The sequence below is a fragment of the Heloderma suspectum genome, chromosome 4, assembly GCF_057233095.1.
Source record: "Heloderma suspectum isolate Gila_16-S chromosome 4, 16-S_ref, whole genome shotgun sequence".
NCBI classification, from domain to species: Eukaryota; Metazoa; Chordata; class Lepidosauria; order Squamata; family Helodermatidae; genus Heloderma; species Heloderma suspectum.
This window is the reverse complement of record NC_139461.1, coordinates 265368822-265393387: the sequence shown is the minus strand read 5'-3', so window position 1 is coordinate 265393387 and position 24566 is coordinate 265368822. Positions and strand designations below refer to the sequence as shown.

The following is a 24566-nucleotide window of genomic DNA, read 5'->3' as shown; positions in this document are numbered from 1 at the left end:
AACATTCCAAGCAGTGTCCATAGTTCTATTGTTCTTTTCCTGTCCACACTTCCACTAACTAAACCAGCTGTGGCCAAATTCTGTATTTCTGGGGGTCATTCCATTCTCTATATTGTGGTGTGGCTGCTAAAGGATATTTCGCCATAAAATCAAAGCTCTTCAAGGGTAGACAGAGTGTATAACCAGCATGAGAGCCAATGCAGTGTAGCAGTTAAGAGTGTTGGACAAGAGAGGCCTGGGTTCAAATCTCTGTCATGAAACTCACTGCTTAGCCTTGGGTCAGTTGCTCTTTTTCAGCCTTAAGTTAATGACCTCACAGGCTTGTTGTGAGGATACACAGGGAAAGGACTACGTATGGCACATTGAGCTCCTTTGACAAAAGGTGGGATAAAAACATAATGAATAAATAATAAAACATAACAGTGCCACCTAGCAGTAACAACTTTGTAGCTATGGAGCACTTCACTTGGGTATGCCTAGGCATTGCTCCCAAAGAAAAGAAGCAACATCCTAAATTATATAAACCCATAGTCAGTCATTGCTCCATATTCTTCAGTCTCTCCAGGTGTTGGACCAGGCACCAGAACAGAACAGAACAGAACCACTAAGGATACATCTATATGAGCACACATTTGCACATTGGTTGTGATGAGACCAGCTGCCTACAGTCTCACAACAGACCCACGGCATGGGCAGTGCATCAGCTCTGGGCTCATGCTCAGCTGAGCTATGTGATCCAAAGAACGTATCAGAGAAGTCACTAGTGTGACAGCTCAGCTGGCACTCTCACAAGGTTTAGTGAACAGGACATCTCAGATCATTCTGTTCCTGTTTTATTACGGGCAGATACTTGCATATCCAATCTGTAAATAATACAGAATAAGCAGATTAATTTCCCAGACATCCTCTGGATGCCCAGAATGGTAATCTAGAGTTTGAATTGAGACCCTAAACCAGGGGTGGGCAACTTGTGGCCCTCCAGATGTTTTGGCCTACAGCTCCCATCATGCATCAGCATTGGCTGTGCTGGCTAGGGCTGATAGGAGCTGTAGGCTAAAACATCTGGAGAGCCACAAGTTGCCCATCCCTGCCCTAAATGCTGGGGCATGTTAACAACATCAGCATGCAGTTTTTAGGGCTCTGAGACCAAAGCTCATGCTACACCCATCATGCTGTGAAACAGATTTTTTTCGTTGCCACCCTCCCTATTTCATGGTAGTGGGGAGGGGGCTGGTCAGGCTTCATTTGCAGCAGTGAATTAAGATAAACTCTGAAGAAACAAACAGGGTATCATTGTCTATTGTCACACCTCCACAACTCTTCCCAGGCTAACCACAATTTCTGCTTCTGTTTTCTGTGATGCAGATTTCCTTGCTCTATTCCAGCTTCCCAATCAGGCTGACGTTTGCTCCTCTAAATGGGCTCCATATCACATCCTGAGCAGCCATAATCTGGTTTCCTAGAACATTCTTTCCTGGATGCCTTTTCTGAGGAATTTCAAACACCCACTTTGCACAATACAAAATTAGATCCAAGCAATAGTAGCATCATCTTCTCTGGGATTTGTTTTGGGTTGATGGGAGGTTGCCATCAGTTCTTAAAATCCTCTTATGCTAAAGAGAATGTAAAAAAAAAAAAGTCCCCAAAACAAGTTCCAGAAAAGATTTTACTGCTTGAATCACATTTCGCAGTGCAAGGTGAGTGTTTGGAATCCCTCAGACACCAGGTTATGGTTTCTCATCCTTATTCCCAAGCTGTGCTTTTCTGTGCAAAATCTCACCCACTGAGGGCCAAACTAGATATGACCTTAAATGTATATTTGCATTTAATGTTCATTTTTTAAAATGTAAATTGCATCAGTTTGGTGGAGGATGATAATTACCTGGATCAGAGCAAGCAGGGAGAAGGAATTTAACTCTTTCCTCCCCTGCTGTGGTCCCAAGGAAAATCTCTCTTCTCAAGCTAGTATTTGCATTGGGAAGGCATTCCTTATTACAGCTTGGCCATCTGCCCTGCTGTCTCACATCACCACCCTAGCCAGCCAGCTGCCACCCTCTTAGCTATTCCCAGCTCCTTATAGCAATCTAATATCAGTGTCTCTGAAAGTAGCAGCCACTTCACAAGAATTGTTGACCCCACTGTGCCAGGTAACAGATTTCCCCCAGAAATTTCTAATCTGCTACCTCCCAATCTGTTGCACACCTTTTCTCATCCATGGCAGTTTCTAACCCATGCCCTTACAACTCAGGGCTAGGCCCACCTCACACAGCAGGAAACACAGACGCACGCTTGGGAAGACATATTGCCATTCCTGTCCTAGATACAGTGGTGGATGCTGTTCCAATGTCAATATGGTGTGGCTGATCAAGTATTTAAATAGGTATGGAGGACTCAGGTTCAAGTACCTGATCAGCTGTGAACCTCACTCAATGGCTTTAGGCAAATTCAATCTCAGCAGAACTCACCAGATGGGCTGTTGTGAGAATCAAAGGGATGAACATTGTACAGTGGTAAGTGCTATAGAATTATAATTATTTTTAATTATAATAAACAAAACCCTAAAATATCTTTACTAAACAGGAAGCTAGGAGAGGCCTGTAATATTATTTTTTGCAAATATATTGTTGTTTAGGAGGTACAACAAATTCAGGATGTATTTGAGAATTTCTTGGTTTCCTTACATGAAAGTAGGTACAATCTTCAATTAAATCTATGCCAAGTGCTAGATTAAGGTATAACCTTCGGGTACTTCTAGATAAAGGCTCTAGTAAGGCAAATAATGTCTTATTATTATGTCTTATTTGCCTTACTGCTAAAGGGCTTATCAGTAGTTTAGTTAAATCCATTTCAGAATATGGATTGGGGTGATGGCTACAGGACCCACTACTGATCCTTGCAAGAACTTCAACTCCCAGCTGTTCCATTTGGGGGGGGGGGGTATCTCCACCAGTGATTTACTGAGCTGGCCACGTGGATACATGACATCGTGGCGATCCAGCAGCCACCCTGGAGCTTATCATGGAAAAAACGGATTCTCTGAGACTGCTTAAAGTCCGTTTCTTGTCCTTAAGTTGGGTTCTCGCTGGCATAGTTGTTGTGTGGCTCAACCCCCACATGAGCGCCAAAGAATTGATGCTTTTGAACTGTGGTGCTGGAGAAGACTCTTACGAGTCCCCTGGACTGCAAGGAGGTCCAATCAGTCCATCCTAAAGGAAATCAACCCTGACTGCTCATTGGAAGGACAGATACTGAAGCTGAAGCTCAAATATTTTGGCCACCTAATGCGAAGAGAAAACTCTCTGGAAAAGACCCTGATGCTGGGAAAGACTGAAGGCAAAAGGAGAAGGGGACGGCAGAGGATGAGATGGCTAGATAGCGTCACTGATGCAATGAATATGAACTTGAGCACGCTCCGGGAGAGAGCGCAGGACAGGGGGGCCTGGCGTGCTGTGGTCCATGGGGTCACGGAGGGTCGGACACAACTGAACGACTGAACAACAACAACAACAAAATGCTAGCCCTGCCCAGGGGTGTGCCTTTCACCATGACCCTAGTCAAGGGGTGTTTCCTGTCCCTGTGTTTCCTAGCACAAACCAATTAGTGTCTACTCTGAAGCAACTCCCTTTGTGCTCAATGAGGCTTGCGCACATCAGAATTTACAGAGATCCCCCTGAATTGAAATACAGATTTTAAAGCACTGATTCCCTGAAGTCTGTAAAGCACTTTACTGAACCTGCGATTCTCCATGGCTTGGTTTATTCCCTTCGGAAATAACTAATTCACACCTCCATTACAGTGATCCTGCGCAGCATCGGGTTACAATGGGGTCTGGTTCTCCATCCCCGTGTTTACTGCTGTCCTTCCCAGAATGAACCCATTAGTGTCTCCTCAGAAGTAACTCCCATTGTGCTCAATGAGGCTTGCTCCTGAAATGCAGGTGCATCTGGAGTTTCAGGGGAAAGGAGAAAGGGGGGAGAGGGAGGGAAGCCTCTCTTACTGGTTGAGCAGCCCCTGACAGTGATGGAGTGACGTTCACTCCAACCCCCACCCCCACCAGGAAGTATGTTCTGTGAAGTGATTTTTACTGGTGCGGAGCACTCCCTCATGGAGCCCTGTATGGACCAAAGTGCAGCAAAGCTTATTCTTTTTTTAAAAAATCAGGTACTCCTCCATTCTCTTCTCCTGGGTTGTATCCCTTCCAGTCCCCAGTTCTTACCTTAGTCTTCATGTCTGCTTTTTGAACTGTGTAACCCTTGAGCTCAGCATTGCCATTATCTTTGGGTGGGTTCCACTGCAGTGCCACATTAAAACCCCACACATCCAGCAGTTTCAGGTTCTCAGGAGGACCTGGTCTCTCTGAAAGGAAAAGACACATTACTGAAGCATCAGCTCTGGCTACCTGCCAGAGCACAGCATAGAGCAATGCAAGAGGAGGCACCAGATAACAAAGAGCAGAAAAGAAGACACTATAAGCATGTTGGAATATATGCCTCACCCATGCAGGATAAGCTGCCTTTTCAGCCCCATCGTCTGCTACCTGACCTGAGTGTAACCTTGACACCAGAAACAATGGCTCCTGATTTTTCAGTGTCTTTTACCTATAGACCTTCCTCTTCCCCAATTACATAATGGACTCAAGCCTACCTTCCTTGTGACATAAGTGCCACATAATCCAAGGTCTAATTATGCCAGGTCCAGCTAACAACCCTTGCTTTAGAGAGCCTTGCTTCAAAGGAAGAGGCACCTGTCCTCATCATCCTTCAGATAATAAATCAAACCATATGGTTCCATTGCCCTTACCAATCACCTGGAGGTCAATGATGGCCTTGTCTTCTAGTTCATCTAAGACCTTAACACTCATTTCATATTTTCCAGAATCCTTGCGCTGTGCTTCGCGGATAAAGAAGATGGAGTCCTTGTCACTGTTGCGCACAATCACTCGCTTGGGATCCAGAGGTTGGCCTTCTTTGGTCCATGTCACCTGTGGCTTTGGCTTTCCCTAAGAAAAGTATGTGGAAGAGAATAGATAGAGGTTGGTTTTGTTGTATTTGTCTAAGGCGGGGTGCAGAATGTCTGGCTTGGGGGCCAAATCCAGTCCTCCTGGAGTCCCAATCTGACCTTCTAGGGTTCCTCAGATGGCCACGCCCCCCTCCCCTGCCTCCTTTTTTCCCCTGCCCCCCTTTCCCCAACCACTGACCATCTTATGGTTTCCTGGCTTTTGTGCAGGTTGTTCCCCATTCTAAAAGGTTGAAATGCCTCTTCAAAGGCTTAGTTACTGGCAGTAAGAGATGTAAGCTAAAATAGGCTGGTATTTTTAAGATCTTTGGCCCCACCCACCACTGGAATACAGCCCCCGAGAGCTTCTCTGAAATGCAGTTTGGCCCTCGGGCTGAAAGAGGTTCTGCACTCCTGGTCTAGGCAACTAATGCTTACAAAAGTACAATGAATCGACAGCAATAGGCAGCTAGTGGTCTTTCATGATGGCCTAGAGAAGGCCAGTGTTCAGTAAAACACTATTGAGCAGGGTTTTAGAGTTCATGTGTCGAAGCCGAACTTGTTTAGAAGACCAAAGACCTTGTGGGAAAAGACCATATTCACCATGACTGTCTGGCAGCCCAAACTTTACACTAGAAACCATTACTCATTTGTTCCCACTTTCTAGCTGGGTATGATTTTGGTTTCGATAAATTAAAAAAAACCTACATGTTTCAGATTTTATTCAGAGACAGGACAGTCGCAGACACACATTTCTTTTAACATCACCCATATTCTGCATTCTTTGCACAAGGGGTATTTCCATCTCTGCAGGGTCTCCAAGATATTAGCAGTATCCAGTTATAGAACCACTGTTTGTGTGTGTGGGGGGGGGGGCACAATGGTCGTCCATGCACAAGAGAGATGCCATTTTTTTTCATGCAGAGAATTTTCCTAAAAGCCCTGGGCTCTGAAGTCACCCCCACCAAAAAATCTAGGGACAGCTGAAGCTAGTATGAATGTGTGTCAAATGCAGTTGCATCCGGCAGCTGTCCCTTTAAGGGAGGAGCCTAGATCCACAGTAGTATCAGTCTACAAATATCCAAGAACCAAGGAAATGCATGGAGTGCTATACTCTATTCAAAGCCTCTCTTTGCCACTCCATATGGCTTGCACTTGCTATTTCGGGCAGAGAGCTATTTTAGGCTCTGCGCTATAAAGCCCACTCCAGTGCTGGACTGGAGCATATTGCTTCTGCATTCTGTATGCAGATAGCAGTGTAGAGATGATCTGTTAGGTAAGAGCTCTTTAAATCAGAGGAAGATAAAAAGGAAGATCCAGTGCCAGAGTTCAGTGCTGGGAAAAGTCAAATCAGATAGATACAAGACCCTTTCTCATCAGTGTTCTGGGATTAGGAGGCTGCCAAGGGGTGAAGGGAGTGGAGGCTGGTGGCTCTGATGTCAGTGGGGTGGTGAATCCACTCTGGGTTCAGTCAGAACCACTCAGAACTCTAAAGAAGCTATACAGTTCTGACTGGTTCTGACTGAAACCTGGCGGGAATTCACCACTACCAGCCTCTGCTGGGTGATGGGTTTGGCATGACTTGAAATATACAAATAAAATGCTTTTGTAAACCATATATGTTAGCCAAACATAGTTTGGGCTTGTTTAGGCATAACAGTCTGGGACTGAATGGCTTGTGAAGTACCCAGTTTTGGCCCAGTCTGAATCTCTTCCCAGGCTCTATATTTCCTTATTGCCCATTTCTCCTTTCTCTTCCTCAGTAATCAGGCCATGTTCAAGCACAGTTGGGCCTCTACCAGAACTTTGATAAATTCTCATTTAAAGTCAGGTCAACCTGCTCCCTCTCTAACCCTGCTTCGGTTGCTGAAATCGTCTGCCTACTGAAACCCACCTGAGAGATAGTCTAACTTTGCTATTTTCTGCCAACTGTTACTTTGGTTTATCCACTATTGTTAGTTTCTTGACCCTTATTCGAAGGCTGTTCTTCAGAAGAGGCTGGAAGGGCAAAACAGCCATTAAACAGGAATCATGATACACCTACCCGAAAAGGGATCATCAGGTTCACCACATCTCCCACAGTCCTCATGTACAATTCTCTCAAGTAGCGTGGCAGACGGATCTTGGGATGCTCTGGACAAAGCAGAATAGTATCAGTCTATCATTAGTATTGTGGAACTCTGTTGTGGAAGGACAGGTGAATCTCCTTTACTTGGAACTCTCAGGGGAAGTGTTAAGGGAGAACATGCAGATAACGACAGGGCAAGGATGGGAAATGTGTGGCCCTCCAGATGTCGTTGGACTGGAACTCCCATCATACCTCATTGGCTATGCTGGCTATGACTGATGGGAGTTGCAGTTCAACATCTGGAGGGCCACATGTTGCCCACCCCTGCCACAGAGTAATGTCTCAGCTGTCCACAGCACATTTTATATTTCCCAGTGAGGTTGATTTTCCCAGTGAGGAAAATCATGGGGATTTTCCCTCAGCAGAGCAATGCTTCTTCCTTGGACCATAAACACAATCCAGGGACATAAGGAAAAGAAACTGGCTAGCTTTACCACCGCAGCCTGGAAAATCAAGACAGGAATGAGTTCTGGCCAATGCTACAAAGGCAGTGCTTTACCTTCTATCCAGTAGTAAATGACACATTTATAACGCTCCCCAAGCCATGGAAGTCTTCAGGTCAGGTTAACAACTTTTAGAAAAAAAATCACTGGAAATGAGAGTTTTATTATTCTTTTTAAAGGCTATCCCTAGGGATAGAGGGAGCCCGGGGTTCTCCCCATCTCCTAAACCTCATCTGTGCATCTAGCATCAATAGCTAGTCAAGTGCCTCTTAGCAGCCACAGACCTTTCTTGCTGTATCCTCACCATCAAGCTGACACATATCTCTTCCTCCTTTGGTGTCAAAAGTTAAGTATATAGTCGTATTTGCCACAATTCTGCTGTCTGTGTGGAAGCACCTACTCAAGGTGCTTCCACACAGAGGCCTTCTAACACTACCAATCAAAAGGCAGCTATGTACAGCTATTCCATCTTTTTATTTCCTTAACAGAATTTCTGTGGTAAGAAAAAAAAAGGACGAAGGGGTGGAAAAACATGGGAGCGCTATGAGTGGAACATCATCCGGACACCCCCCCACACACACACCCGTAAAATTCTGTGGAAGGTGATGGCACCATGAAAGCCTTGTCTGGAAGCATCCACAGTGGAACAAGGAAGAATGGACACATTCTCACCCTTTAACCCTGAGACTAATTCAAGATCCAACTATAACATGCTCTCACAGGCACAGCCACTCTGAGTTCCCATTTTCACAACACTCAGGCTGTCTTTACGTGAGGCATTTATAGTACGCTCATGATTGGTCACTCACGGAAATTTGCTGGTCATTTACATGATGCCGTCAACCTCTAGGACACATCCAGCTGTATTTGATCTTTATCCCGCTTTTTAAAAAAGCTTGAAATAATCCACTATTTAAATGTAAATCTGCTTTAATGGCTGTGTGTACATGTGCGGTTCCGATATAACCACAGCCTAGGAAGAAGAAGCCATTGGGAGGAGCAGGAAAATCACAACTGCACATCCCCTTCCCCTCGTCCAGCATGTCTGCCTGTTAATCTGGGCTGAGAGGAGTTTTCTTGGCCAGGCTAGGAGAGGCACAAGGTGAGCGCGGAGCTGGCCGGGGGGAGGAAGAAGAAGACAGCAACTCCCCATGACAGCAACAAAGCCCCCCCACACACACACACACCATGTGCTGCTTTGCAGAGAGAGAGCACAAGAGATACTTGAATCCCTTGGGAGACCCACTGATTCACTGCTCACTCTCTGCCCCAAGGCTGCAGAGAACTTGTCTGTGTAAAGAGCTGATCTTTATCTCACTTAGAATGCGGAAACATAAGCCCCGGTAAACTGCGAAATAAATAGCCTTGCGTGATGAACCCCTCTGTGGAGTTCTTACTGTTGATTCCCTGAGAAGCTGAAATTGGTAGATGTGACTTTCCTCCCTGTGTTATACAGAAATGTCATTAAGCACTGCCTGGAATCTTATTTCAGTCAGGTTATTATCTTATTGATTAGATACCAAGGCAAAGAGATAGACCTTCGTTCAAGAGATGGAGATGTCTTCCCATGCAATGAAAGAGCTGGTGTAGTAGGAAGCTCAAATGTCTCTGTACGTCTCTGTCTCAGCCAACCCTAAACTTGCACATCTATCTACTAGGCAAAAATATGGAAGTCCAGTTTCGTACAAGATGAAAAATCATGCAAATAATGAAAAATCCAAAGCAAGACTCTTGGCTTTGCATCTTGCTACCCCAGCTTTTTCAACATATCTAAGGCCTTTCTAAGTATAGGTCTTGCTCCGTATTCTTCTCTGCGTCCCACCAGTGCGAGACATACACTATGGTGGGACGTGGGAGAGGGCCTTCTCTGCTGTGGCACCCCGGTTGTGGAAAGCCCTCCCCTTGGAGGCCCGATTGGCGCAGACATTGGTCTCATTTCAGTGCCAAGTAAAACATGGCTTTTTACCAAATCCTTTGAGGGCTAAATGCATTCCCTAAAGTAGCACACTGTTTCAACTGTGTTATTGTTTTAGATTTTAATTGATATTAGCTTGTTTAATGGTTTAATATGTTTTTAGCTGTTTAAATTATTTATTGTTTTATACTGTTTAAATTGAATTTATCTGTATGCCGCCCTGAGATCGTGATGATATAGGGCAGGATACAAATGTTTTAAATACAAAAACTAGTAATAAATAAACAATTCTGACCTGGATATATTGGATCCTATACACTGTTACTTACTAAGGCTGCAATCCTATACCCACTTACCTGGGAGTAAGACTCAATGAGTCTTACTTCTGCGTAGACACAGGATTACGCTGTAAAGCTCCAAGCAAGGATGGCATCCCTGGAAGTCTTTAAATATAATACTGGATGGTGGGTGCCAGTTGTTGTAAGACTCCTTGATGATATTAATTTAACGGGGAGTATTCTTTCTGGTTGGAATAGATTATAGTCCCCATATTTAATAGGTGTAATAAGAGTATCCCTACTTGCTAAGAAAACTGGAGGACCAGCCACTGCTGAACAGTATGTTTATTGAACAAGAAGCTGGATTTACATGCGATATTCCACATCGGGCAATTGCTTTGAACTTGCTCTTCTGATTCACAAATAGGGTAAGATTTAAAAAAATATCTTAACAGTCATCCAAGAAGATGTGTGTGCATGAGCAATGCAGCCAACAGCACACGCTGGAAACATACCTTTATATGTTCCCTGGGGAAACATTGTGTGAGATGCAAATGAAGCCTGTGTATGTTTAATGGCTTGTTGTCACCTTCCCTAGCATCAAAATAGCAATGGCGTAACCATATCATGCTACATTTGTAAGCTGTCTCCTGAGTGGTAAAGGAATTATGTTGAAGTTGAATGAAAGAGCTATGTGTGCATCTAAGGCTTAAACATGAAGCAGCTTACATTCCACCAGTGTTCATGTAAAGAACGAGTCAGGATTAAAATGAAGTTGAAAGATACTTTATCTATTGTGTGCATAAAGCACCCACAGTACACTAGGATATACCAGAGGAGAATCTGACAGACCTAAACGCCCTGCCAACAACTAAAACAGCATCTTCACTCACCCATCTACTTGGCTTTGCAATGCCTTCCTAGCACATATCCTTAGTCTAGAGAAATGTAATACTCCAAGGGAAGGACTTAATTTCTATATAGTGTTTCATGTCCCTGCATGCAAAGCAAGGCGCAGCTTGCCTATTAAAGGGACCATGCTAACTGTTTACCTGTGCACACAAGGATCCTTTCTATGCTAAGTTCATTGTGGTGTAATGGCTAGACTTGGTTGGAATCCCTACTACACCAAACAGCACTTCTGGAGACAAATAGTATGTGTGTGTTTTAACAGAAAACATGCATGGATGACTGACTGGGAGCATAGTGCTGGATTTGGGCCCCACTGCTGCTTTTCTTTCAGAATAAAAATGGCAACATTAAGCCAAAACCACTAGTTTAACATCCTGCTTCCCACAGTGACCAATCCAGTGGAGGCTGGTGGCCCCGATGTCAGTGGGGCGGTGAATCCGCTCCAGGTTTCAGTCAGAACTCAAAGTACCTATTCAAGGTGTGAAGCACCTTGGATAGCTCCTTTAGAGTTCTGACTGGTTCTGACTGAAACTCAGAGCAGATTCACCGCCCCACTGACATCAGAACCACCAGCTTCCACTGGACCAACTTGATATCTATAGAGAGCCCTCAAGTAGGGCATGAGGTGATAGCCCTCTCCTACAGTTGCTCCCCTCCCACAGGATTCAGAAGTATGCTGCCTCTGATCCTGGGGGCAATATATGGTTATCATGACTAATTGATTTAGCCTTATCTTCCACAAATTTATCTAATCCCTTTTAAGGCTGTCTATGTTGATGGACATCACCACATCTTGTGGAAGCAAATTCCTTAGTTTAACTATGTGAGGTGTGAAGAAGTGCTGTCTTTTGTCAGTCCTAAATGTCCCGCCATTCAGCTTTACTTAAGGAGCAAGTCTATGCATGTTTAGGCAGAAAAAAGTCCTACAACTCCCAGCACTGTATCACTTTTTTCTTTCTAAAAATGCATAGGACTGCACCCTAAATGACCCTGGGTTCTCGTATTCTGAGAAAGGGAGAAAAACTTCTCCCTATCCACTTTCTCCACACTATGCCTACTTTTATACACCTCTATCCTGTCCTTCCTTACCTTTTCTTTCAAAACAGAAAAGCTCCAAATGTTATAACCTGTCCTCAAAATGGAGCTGCTCGGCCTTAATTTTCTAGCAGGATTATCATGAGAATAAAATGGGATATCCCCTATGTACACTACCTTGAACTCTTTGGATGAAGGATGGTATATAAATATGATAAAGACTGTAATGTCGAGTGACTGACTGGAGCTTTCCCTCTTCTTTTTCCAGCTTCACCAGTTACGTCACCCAGCTGTATTAAATTGGCATCCTGAATTTTTGTAAGGGTGATGGCTTGCCATAACATAGATTAGTGTAAACAATATGCTGCTCAGCAAGCAAGAGGTTAAATCAGGAAGAAAACAAAAAAGAGTTCCACAAAATATTGTAGGGCCTTTTAGAATAAACAAGCAGTGTTACCAGCCCCATTCTCAGACTCACTGCGCCAACAAATGCTTACTTTGGATGATGTGTACCAACTGATGTGCCAAAGACAAAGGTCACAAGCTATAAGCACCTGACACTGATAGTCTTGAGATGCAATGTCACCATTTGGGCCAGATATTCCAGCACTAAAAGTCTGCAATTGGGTCCACTTCCTCCTCCCTCCAATTTAACTAAACCATATATACAAATTTACACAATATGGGATAATACTGACCTACTTTATTACTGAGAACTCTTGTTCAGGGGTGGCCCAAGACATTTTGCTGTCTGATGTGAAGGACAAGATGGTGTCCCCCTCCCATTCCATTTACAAAAGCTGTCTAGACTGGCAGTAGTATCTTACTTCAACACTGGTGACAAGGAAGTGTCTTCCACTGCACTTGAGGGCAATAGGCTAGCTTAGGGGGCACAGGTTAGGTCATGTGGCATACACAGCTCTGTCCTCCAACATCTCACTGCCACTCATCCCCCTCCCTGCATCTGCTACCCTAGGCAGCTGCCTCACTCTGCCTAACAGTAGGGCCAGCCCTGCTCTTGCCCATTCATTGAGCTGGTTCGCACACCATGAGCAAGTACTGTTGGGTTAACTCTGGATTGTTTAACCCATAAACAACCCAGAGTTTCTGCGCTGTTCCCTTTAGAATGGAAAACCAGCAAGTGGGGAAAGGGTTAAACACCCCTTTCTCTGCCACTCCTCTGTTATATATAGCCCTTTCCCAAAATAGCTTTTCTTATATATGTACACATGTAATGAAATAGCTTTTCTTAGGGATATATGCATGTAATTAAACCTCTTTTTGATATTTTCTAAAGAGAAAAACCTTTTTGGGAGAGGAAATTTAGAATGAAGGAGTGGCTGGAAGAGGGGCTTTCAATCCTTCCTCTGCAAGTTGTTTCTCTCTTCCAAACTGTTTCCCCACCCCTAGCTTTTCTCTTTGCAGGGTTCCAAATGAACATTTACCTTCACATCAATCTTAGCTCATGCGGGGCGGGGTGGACAGCAAAGGTTTATATCACTAATTACATTATCCCAACAATCCTTTCAACATACAATAATGTAGGTCAGTATTATTGATTCCATATTGTGCATGAAGCGCTGTGGCTGAGAGGGGCAGGTTGCCTAAGACCCCTAGTGAGTACCTGGCTAATCTAGTACTGCTGCACTACTCCAACTCTCTAGAAAACTAGCTGTGTAAGTAGACCTGCAGCCTCTAAGGAGCTATAACACTTTTTGACTACATGTTACTACAAAACAGCAGATACTCAACTGGAATTTGCTCCCCAAAGTGTACATAAAGCAGCCTCATTAGCTAAACAGAATTAAATGCAAGAACAATTTAAATACTGATTTCTGGTCTAGATTTTATATTTTGCAAAAGACAGGTCACTTAAGCTACAGAGCCTACCACAATATCACAGTTTTCTCAAAGCCAATTTAAATTTAACTTACTGATGACAGCAAAGAGATATGTATAGACTTCAAACAAGGACAACACGCCACTCCAAAAAGATTTTTGCCAAACACTAGTAAGTGGGCTTGAGGCTGCAGTAACTGGCATGGCCATGCTGGCTGGGGGTGATGGCAATTGTAGTTTCAACACATCTGGAGAGCTCTGGGTTGCGGAAGGCTGAGCTAGATAAACTATATATGACTTCTCACCCTCAAATCCTTTAACCCTGTCCATTGAACAATAGAGTTTTTGCACTTGAATTGAGTTCATCAGAGGGCAGGAAGATGACACCCAAATTCTGTGAACATTCACCAAGATCAGGACTCGTGGCTCATTTGGTTCCGATGAAAACATTAGTATTATCAGAGTCAAAATGTGTGTTGCATACATTGTATTGCATGGAATGGTGCCAGAATTATGATAATTGTGAGAATATGGCATGAAACTGAGCTCTCCCAGTAAAGTACTGTATATACCAAAGAAGTGTCATTTTTAAATAACAGCTAGTCAAACATAGCTATTGCACATGCCTTGCTCACATTAGGACATTTTGCTAAAATCGCCCATCTGCTCAGCTCCGACAGAATAAAGCCGGTGAAGTACTGCCAATATGTTATCTTGCAATAGGTTCATTCAGATCCAGCTTAAAAAGCATTGCCTATGAATTTTACAAAAAGTGGCAGACACCTTGAGGGCCGCACTCCTTCCATCCATGCCTCCTGCTAGTGGTGCACAAGTAATGGAAGATAGTTCTTCTATAAATGTGGCCACAGTCCGGGCTGGTAGATGGCACGGTTACAGGCTGCATTAGTGAACCCACTTACAGATTGGCTGACAAAATATGTTCATCATCAGCGTTCATCCTTTCCATCAACAGGTTTGTCTAAAAATAAGTCCTCTTCACAGTGGAAACAGAAATTAGGTTAGTCTGGGGCATGATCCTTCTGTCCAGGTTATACAAGGTCTTCGTAGTTCACACTCCACACAACATACTTGCTTACCACAGAAGAGGGGAAGTTCTACCTTGGAGAGGGTGAAGGTGCTTTCAAACTTATAAAATGCAGCGAAGGTCACATAAACCTTTGCTGTAATTTGAAATGGAGCTAGGGGTAAGGTGACCCAGATGAAAAGGGGAGCAGGACTCCTATACCATTAAAAGAGGGGAGGATTTGGGCAACATGTCATGCAGTGGTGTGAAAAGCTGTTCACGTTAAATTTCCTCTCCTACATAGCTCCTTTTTTCTGGTCCCTAGCTAGAGAAGAAATTTACATACATGTTCTAAAGCATATTACAGCACCATAGGCTTATGGTCATCCTATGCAGGGCAGGCTTTTTTTGCCCATCTAGTGAATGTGTCTTGGGGGGGGGGGGAGGTTGGAGAGACCTCAGAATACCTCATATCCTGGCCTCTCCAGTCTCCTCCCCTCCCCGCTCACTGAAACGCCCCCTTTCCCCCCTCTCCAAGGTTGTATTCCCAACCTCGGAGAGATAGCCGGGGTGGTTCTTTCCGTGCCAGCTGTGAGGGAGAGATGGGTCGGAGCTCCGATTCCCAGCTTCCAAGGTTGGAGTGCTGTTGCCAGTCTCAGATCTGGGAATCTGAACCATCCTATGGGCCCTCAGTCACTGTCTAGGGGCCCTTGGATCGTTCCCTAAACTGTTTTAAATTTTTTGTGTTAAATATTTTATATTACGTTTTTATCATCTTGTATTGTGGTGGTTATTTTTCTGAATCACCATGAGAGTTTCGGCTATTGGGTGGTATAGAAATGAAATAAATAGTAATCGTCTTCATCATCATAGAACTCCCAGAAACATACAGTTTGGCCATTTATGACGCTAGTTTCAATGGAGCTGGAGTAATTGTTTTAAGATTACCCCTGCTACCCTGATTGCAAAACCATGTTCTCTGAATAATCAACGTTAATGTGCACCTTCGGCTACACTAAATGCACTGAAGATACATACCAAGAATCTCTCTGATGATGACGGGTTCGTTGAGGATTGCTGGGTCACTAACTCCATCACCTTTCACAGTTTTCACACGAATGTGAAGTTTATCTCCAAATGTTAGATTGCGGATAACGTAACGTGTGGAAAGGAAGGGCTTGTTGTTGGCAGCCACCCAGTCTGTAGCTAGAACAAAAAGATATGATAGATAAGGCAAATGATTAGTTGCAAACAGCTCCTTATGAAAGAACTATTGTAAAAACCAGTTCAATGGACAGTGAGTTCAACGGACAGTTCAGACTTTAAAACATACCTGTCTAGAACAGATGTGTTGGACTACAACTCCCAGCATTCCATTGGCCATGGAGTGATGGGAGTTGTAGTCCAACACATCTGAGGGCACCAGGTTGGGGAAGGCTCCTCTAGAAAGTCCGCTCAATTCTTTCTTTGGAACAAGAGATGAAGGCTGTATTCTGAAGCACACTTTGCTTCAGAATAAACCCCATTGAACACAACATTCTTGTGAATATGTCCAAGTACACATTCACAAGATTTGGCTGCTCAAAACAATTTAATTACAAGCCATGCTTTGCTAACTTACAGGTCTACTTCTATCGAAATCTGAGGTTGCACGATGTCCATTCTAGCCTTCCATGGGTTATATCCAATGTTGGTCCTACTTAGAGTAGACCCATGGAAATGAATGGGACTGAAGTTAAACTAACATTGGATACAATGCGAAGTGTAAAAGGGCGATGTATAGCTTCATTCTTACATTCAATCTATTCCTACTGGAGCGGAACAGTATTTTATCAATATCTGGACATGTTTCTGCTACAATCAAGCTCGGACCACCTTTTGTGAACATTTGTGCCATGCTGACAGCAAGTGTTTCTTGGCTCAGGGTCAACAGCTTCTAATAACAAATCAGGGATAGAAATGCTATGCAGCAATGGAATGATAAATACGTGAAAATTCATTTGTGCAAGCTGAAACTATCTCATATTAAATATTCAGCAAACAATTTGGAATACAGAAAGGAATCTGCAAGCAAGAAAAAGAGCTAAACTCAAAATAATTTATTTATGAGAAATTATTCATCCAGCTGTAGCCCACCAGACATCCCAACTAACCAACACACTTAAACTCATCAGTATTTCAAAATGAAAATGGGTAACATGAATTGTTCATAGCAATCAATAGGAATGCCACCAATGTCAGAGGAACATAGCGGGTCTCATCCATGATCATCATAGCATATTTAATGTGTAAGATAGATCTTGTAAACCCCCACCACCTATTCAGGCTATGACATGATCAATCAATCACTGGTCTATAAACCAATTGCTCACAAATGTAATCCCTAAGTTCCTAATGTTTCCAGGTTTTAAAAAGCAGATTTCATAGACTCTGTTGCCCTTTTTCATAATAATATTCTGCACTGTACCTTCTATAAACTTCTATGGTCAGGGAAGCATTGGTCAGGAGGGACGTCTTTGGCAGCTTCCATATCTGCTTCAAGGTTCCAAAATTCTAGACATAGGGGAGAAAGAACCATTCCTCCCTACTTCCCAATTTGGAAAGACATCTCCACTGTTATCGTCTATAAGAGTCTGAATGCCCAAATCAGCTTTCTCCAACCTGGTGCCCTCCAGATATATTGGACTACAACTCCCATGACCTCCCAGCCAGTATGGCCATGCATTGAGAAGGCTGGCCAAGTTTGTCATTTCCTGGTTGGGAAGTAGCTTCCCCTCTTTGAATAATTCTACAGCAGGCATGTGCAATATTTCCTGCCCCAGCATGCAAGTTCTGTCGCTCTGCAGTTGGATGGAACCACTCCAACCTTTGAATAGGGGAAGTTACACCTGTGGAATATCTCCTCACCTCAGAGCTCCTAAAATAAGAAGACTTGCATCAAAATTCTACAGCCTTGTGACTTGCTACGTCTGGGATTCTAAGTCTTCCTCAGCTTGAGCTCAGAGTATATCCATTACAAACCAACAATAGTAAGCATGTAAACTGCTGATCAGGTGCAAAGAAAATCACATACTAACAACAATAGGCATGTAAACTTCTCTACACACCTGACTAGCGGTTTTCCAGGTTTTAATGAGCACTGCACGAAAACCATCTGGCTTTCCTCCCCACCAGATTATGGTTGCAGATATGTCAACAGAGGAAAAAGCAATCTATGCTATGCTATTTTCCACATCAACACATGCAGCTCCTCATGCTTACAAGAGAGTAAAACCCAAGCCTACTTCCATCTTTGCAGTGCTCAACCACATATCCATCCAGGCCAGAGGGGCCCACGTTCTCCGGTGCATCCCATGTTAGAGTCACAGAGTTGTCGTTCACATCATCCAGTGCCAGATTCAGTGGAGCACCAGGCGTTCCTGCCACCACAAATACAAAGGCATTAATAAGGCATTTTCAATCCCCTCCAGTCCGATCCTTCTTATGCTGTACTAACCCACAGTACTTCCTTCCTACATGAAGGGCTTAGCCAGACAATCAGAGGATGCACGTCCCAATTTTAGCCACTGCATGATAACTATGTCAATCTCCAGGTCAGACAAAGCACTTGCATGTTTAGCCAACGTGTGAGCAGGGAACAGGGTTGTGCCAGCTAGCCATGCCCCAATGTCGGTGCAGCCCTCTGACCATGTGTCCCAATGTTCACACATTCAGCTGAACACATGGAAGGGGGCCCTACATCCACACATCCACATAAGAATCTCTATGTGTCTGGGAACCCCAATTGCAGTGGGATTCCTATTGCATGGAAGCCCTACACACATACAGCTCTACACACGTAGAGGCCCCTTTCACATGTTCAACTGAACACACAGGGTTGGAGGTGTGTGTGGAAATATAGCCAAAAGGGGACACCAACATCTAGAGTGTGGCTGGCATGTGAACATTTCATGTGAACAAGGCCACAGTGCTTTCCCTAGTTACACAAAGAATTTTACAAACACTACCTCAGCAGTAATCCTTTCAATCCAGTACAGGGACGGCCTTACCATTAGGCAGAATGAGACATCTGCCTCAGGCAGTGAATACGAGTTGGTGGCGAGTGGCAGTATGGTGTTGGAGGATAGAGCTGGATATGCCATGCTATGAATTTTGCCCCGAAACAGACTGGTAGCCAGTGAAGCTGCAGTTACAAAGGAGTCACACGCTCCCTGTAACTGGCCCCAGTTAACAGTCTGGCTGCAGCCTTCTGGACCAGCTGAAGTTTCTGAACATTTTAGAAGGCAGCCCCACCTTGTCCAAAGGGGAGGTAACTAAGGCATGCGTGACTGTGGTTAGATCAGACATCTGTAGGAACAGGTGCAGTTGGTGCACTAGCCTCAGCTGAGCAAATACGCTCCTGCCAGCACCAAGACCTGGGCATCCAGATTCAGGTCTGAGTCCAAGAGTACTGTGAGCCTGAGTCTTCAGAGGGAGAGTAACCCCATGAAAAAGAAATCCGATGCTGTAAAGAACAATATTGTTTAGGAACCTGGAATGTCAGATCAATGAATCAAGGTAAGCTGGAGGGGGTCAAACATGAGATGGCAAGATTGAACATCGACATCTTGGGAATCAGCGAACTCAAATGGACAGGCATGGGCGAATTTAATTCAGGTGACCATCGTATCTACTACCGTGGGCAAGAATCCCTTAGAAGAAATGGAGTAGCACTCATAGTCAACAAAAGGGTGGGAAAGGCAGTACTGGGGTACAATCTAAAAAATGATAGAATGATCTCAGTACGAATCCAAGCAAACCATTCAACATCACAGTACTTCAAGTCTATGCCCAAACCACTGAAGCTGAAGAAGCTGAGGTTGATCGGTTCTATGAAGACCTACAACACCTTCTAGAACTAACACCAAAAAAAGATGTCCTCTTCATCATAGGGGATTGGAATGCCAAAGTAGGAAGTCAAGAAATCACCGGGATAACAGGCAGGCAAGGCCTTGGTGTACAAAATGAAGCAGGACAAAGGCTAATAGAGTTTTGCCAAGAGAACACGCTGATCTTAGCAAACACTCTTTTCCAACAGCACAAGAGATGACTCTACACATGGACATCACCAGATGGTCAATATCGAAATCAGATTGATTATGTCCTTTGCAGCCAAAGATGGAGAAGCTCCATACAATCAGTCAAAACAAGACCTGGAGCTGACTGTGGCTCAGATCATGAGCTTCTTATTGCAAAATTTTGGCTTAAATTGAAGAACGTAGGGAAAACCACTAAACCATTCAGGTATGACCTAAATCATATCCCTTATGAACATACAGTGGAGGTGAGGAATAGATTTAAGGGATTAGACCTGATAGACAGAGTGCCTGAGGAACTATGGACGGAGGTCCATAACATTGTTCAGGAGGCAGCAACTCAATCCATCCCAAAGAAAAAGAAATGCAAGAAAGCAAAGTGGCTGTCTGAGGAGGCTTTACAAGTAGCTGAGGAAAGAAGGGAAGCGAAAAGCAAGGGAGAAAGGGGAAGATCTATCCAACTGAATGCAGAGTTCCAGAGAATAGCAAGGAGAGACAAGAAGGCCTTCTTAAATGAACAATGCAAAGAAATCAAGGAAAACAATAGAATGGGAAAGACTAGAGATCTTTTCAAGAAAATCGGAGATCTCAAGGGAACGTTTTGTGCAAAGACGGGCATGATAAAGGACAAAGAAGGCAGGGACCTAAGAGAAGCAGAAGAGATTCAGAAGAGGTGGAAAGAATACACAGAAGAACTATACAGGAAGGATCTGAATGTCCCTGATAGCCATGATAGTGCAGTCACTGAACTTGAGCCAGACATCCTAGAGAGTGAAGTCAAGTGGGCCTTAGGAAGCATTAGTAACAACAAAGCTAGAGGAGATGACAGTCTTCCAGCTGAGCTATTTAAAATCCTAAAAGATGATGCTGTTAAAGTGCTGCACCCAATATGCCAACAAATTTGGAACACTCAACAGTGGCCACAAGACTGGAAAAGGTCAGTTTACATTCCAATTGCAAAGAAGGGCAACGCCAAAGAGTGTTCAAACTACTGCACAATTGCGCTCATTTAGCGCTCACCAGCAAGGTGATGCTCAAAATCCTACAAGCTAGGCTTCAGCAGCATGTGAACCGAGAACTACCGGAAGTACAAGCTGGGTTTCGAAGAGGCAGAGGAACTAGAGATCAGATCGCCAACATTCGCTGGATAATGGAGAAAGCAAGAGAATTCCAGAAAAACGTCTATTTCTGCTTCATTGACTATGCTAAAGCCTTTGATTGTGTGGATCACAACAAACTCTGGCAAATTCTGAAAGAGATGGGAGTACCAGACCACCTTACCTGTCTCCTAAGAAACCTGTATGAGGGTCAAGAAGCAACAGTAAGAACCGGACATGGAACAACTGATTGGTTCCAAATTGGGAAAGGAGTACGACAAGGCTGTATATTGTCGCCCTGCTTATTTAATTTATATACAGAGTACATCATGAGAAATGCCGGGTTGGATGAATCACAGGTCGGAATTAAGATTGCCAGGAGAATTATCAACAACCTCAGATATGCAGACGAAACCACCTTAATGGCAGAAAGCGAAGAGGATCTAAAGAGCCTCTTGTTGAGGGTGAAAGAGGAGAGTGCAAAAGCTGGTTTGAAACTCAACATTAAAAAAACTAAGATCATGGCATCTGTCCCCATCACTTCCTGGCATATAGAAGGGGAAGAAATGGAAGCAGTGACAGATTTTATTTTCTTGGGCTCCAAGATCACTGCAGACGATAACTGTAGCCATGAAATTAAAAGACGCTTGCTCCTTGGGAGGAAAGCTATGGCAAACCTAGACAGCATAGTAAGAAGCAGAGACATCACCTTGCCGACAAAGGTTCGTATAATCAAAGCTATGGTTCTCCCAGTAGTAATGTTTGGCTGTGAGAGCTGGTCTATAAGGAAGGCTGAGCGCCAAGGAATTGATGCTTTCGAACTGTGGTGCTGGAGAAGACTCTTACGAGTCCCCTGGACTGCAAGGAGGTCAAATCAGTCCATCCTAAAGGCAATCAACCCTGAGTGCTCATTGGAAGGACAGATACTGAAGCTGAAGCTCAAATATTTTGGCCACCTAATGCGAAAACTCCCTGGAAAAGACCCTGATGCTGGGAAAGATTGAAGGCAAAAGGAAAAGTGGACGGCAGAGGATGAGATGGCTAGATAGGATCACCGATGCAATGAATTTGAACTTGAGCATGCTCCGGGAGAGAGCGGAGGACAGGAAGGCCTGGCATGCTATGGTCCATGGGGTCATGAAGAGTTGGACACAACTTAACGACTGAACAACAACCCCATCCAGCACAGGCTGAATCCCGCGATCTGTTTTTTTTACTAACCAGGAGCACCTCCATTTTGTTTGGATTAAGCTTAAATTTGTTTGCCCTCATCCAGTCAGTTACCACCATCGGGCACCAATTTAGAACAAGAACAGTTCCTCTGGATTTACATGGAATGGAGGGATAGAATTGGGTGTCAACGGTGTACTGGTGGCACCAAACCCCAGAACTCCAGACAAAACTCTCAGTGGTTTCATGTCTATGTTAAATAGCTTGGGGGATAAAATGGAACCCTGTGGGACACCACAGGTCAATGACCACGGCACTGAACAGGAATTCCCCAGCACCACCTTTTGAGATCGACCCTGCTAGAAAGACCAGAGCCACCATGTAACAGTGCCTCGAAGTCCCACCTCAGGCAGACACCTCAGGATACCACAGTCGATGGTATCAAAAGACCAAAAGGCCCAGCAGAACTAACAGGGACACACTTCTCCTGTCCAGTTCCTGGCATAGATTGTGCACCAAGGTGACCAAAGCAGTCTCTGTCCCATAATCAGGCCTGAAGCCAGATTGAAATGGATCTAGATAATCTGTCTCATCCAGAAATCCCTGGAGCTGAGACATCACCACACACTCCAGCACCTTGCCCCAAAATGGAATATGAGAGACAGGCCAGAAATTATCTAATACAGTGCGGTTTGAGGAGGGTGTTTATTTTTATCACCACCTCCTTTAGGCAAGATGAAATCACACCCTGCACACACCTTATTAACAGCCCTCATGGCACAGAGACACCAATACCTGAGGCTGAAGACAGACAATTGTGTGTGGGTTTTCTTTTCCCCAGAGATGGGGTGGGTGTTTCATAGAAGTTTATTGATCATGGTGGGTAGGCTCATCCACTTTCACCCACGATAAGAGGCTTTGTCACAAAGACCCATCTTTGACCAGAGGCAAAAGCGGTGCAAAAAAGAAATGTGTGTCGCTACACCACAGATACCAACACTTCACCCAAACCACTTTCATTGCCCTTTCAGAAAATGTGGGCAACCTGCCCGAACTAGAACACAAGAGCCATGCTGGATCAGACCAAGGGTCCATCTAGTCCAGCATTCTGTTCACACAGCGGCCACCCAGCTGTCGACCAGGAACCCACAAGCAGGACACAAGTGCAGCAGCACCCTCCCACCCATGTTCCCCAGCAACTAGTGTGCATAGGCATACTGCCTCTGATACTGGCCGTAGCATACAGCCATCAGGACTAGTAGCCATTGATAGCCTTCTCCTCCAGGAAGCTCCAAGACGCTTTGGAAGTCATGGGGGAGAACCCCTTATCAAACGTAGGGCGAGGAAAAGCCCTCCCGGGCCTACCCGCGCCAAGCCACGCCGCGCGGCACTCTCCACGTGCCACTGCGCCGTGTTCCCCGCCTCGTTCCACCCCCTGCCTCTGTCGCCCTCACCTTCTTCGGGCTTCTTCTTCGAAGCTGGGGCTGCGAGAGGGTCGCTCTGTGCCACGGGGGGAGTCGGGGCCGGCTCCGGCGCGGCGGCGGCGGCTGGTGCTGCTACGTCCGGCTCGGGAGCAGGGGCAGGTTCTGCTGGAGCCGGCGGGGCTTCAGACGGGGCGGCCTCTAGCGCGGCCGCCTCTGGTGCCGCCTCTTGGTCGGACATCGGTCGAGGCTGGGGACTCCGCTCTCTGCACCGGGGTGGTGGGCGGTGTGGCGTCCGGTGGAGGTGCTGCGCGCGCGGGTATCAACTCCAGCGGATGCAACCTCGGGGGTCGCCCTTTCCCTGAGCTCCGCTCGGCTGGGATTCCTTCTTTCTGCTGTCCGCGGCAAAGGCGAGGGGGTTTATAGGTCCCTCGGTCACCCCCCGCCCGCCCCCTCCTCCCCTCTCCGCGTAGGCCCACCTGTCTGGGCGGGGGGCGGGGGCGCCAGGAATAGCCGTCCAGCAGCTGCAAGCTGCAAGTTCAGCACCTCCTCGGGAGTCGCCGCGGACTGCGGGACACCGCGGGACCAGCCCTCGGGCAGTTTCCTACATTGCTCAGTAAACAGAGCGATATATCTGTAACCAAAGCGGGGCTTAACGTGAGCCAGGCTTTAGCAAGGCCTGCGAAGATTTAACAGCTTTGTTTTGTTTTAAATGACGGGCCGCAGCCCTGAAGCAGGTAACTAATGCCTCCGAGCATGTGCAGACTGTTTTTTCTTGTTTTTTTCAGACTGCTCCTTCCTTGTTCTCCTCGACCTCTCAGCGGCTTTTGATACCGTTGACCACGGTATCCTCCTGGACCGCCTGGAGGGGTTGGGCATTGGAGACACTGTATTGCGGTGGTTCCGGTCCTTCCTCTCCGGCAGGTACCAGAGGGTAGCACTGGGAGAGGAGGTTTTGGACCCGTCGCCACTTACTTGTGGGGTGCCACAGGGTTCCATCCTCTCCCCGATGCTATTTAACATCTATGTGAAGCCGCTGGGGGCTATCATCAGGAGGTTTGGGGTGCAGTGTCATCAATATGCGGATGACACGCAGCTCTACCTCTCATTCAAATCTTCACCAAGGTTGGCCGTAGAATCCCTGTCCAAATGTCTGGAGACGGTGAGTGGCTGGATGGGGAGGAATAAGCTGAAGCTGAACCCTGACAAGGCCGAGGTACTTTTGGTGGGAGAC

General features: G+C 45.3%; 1 protein-coding gene across 3 annotated transcripts in view; it reads right to left on the bottom strand.

The window, feature by feature from the left end:
* Window positions 1–23975, bottom strand: part of MYBPH (myosin binding protein H) — a 36191-nt gene extending 12216 nt beyond the window's left edge. Inside the window, exons 1-6 of one of the 3 annotated variants that reach the window (XR_014790686.1) lie at window positions 23366–23738; window positions 17854–17988; window positions 15608–15775; window positions 7040–7128; window positions 4801–4999; window positions 4217–4356 (exon numbers count right to left, since the gene is read on the bottom strand). Coding sequence is in view for 2 of the 3 variants with exons in the window: in XM_084853668.1 (XP_084709794.1) it covers window positions 4217–4356; window positions 4801–4999; window positions 7040–7128; window positions 15608–15775; window positions 17854–17988; window positions 23366–23573 (939 nt within the window). In the remaining variant the exon portion in view is untranslated. Of the gene's footprint in view, window positions 1–4216; window positions 4357–4800; window positions 5000–7039; window positions 7129–15607; window positions 15776–17853; window positions 17989–23365 lie in introns of all 3 variants that reach the window. The other 2 variants (XM_084853668.1, XM_084853669.1) reach the window with 2 other exon arrangements.
* Window positions 23976–24566: the final 591 nt, after the last annotated feature.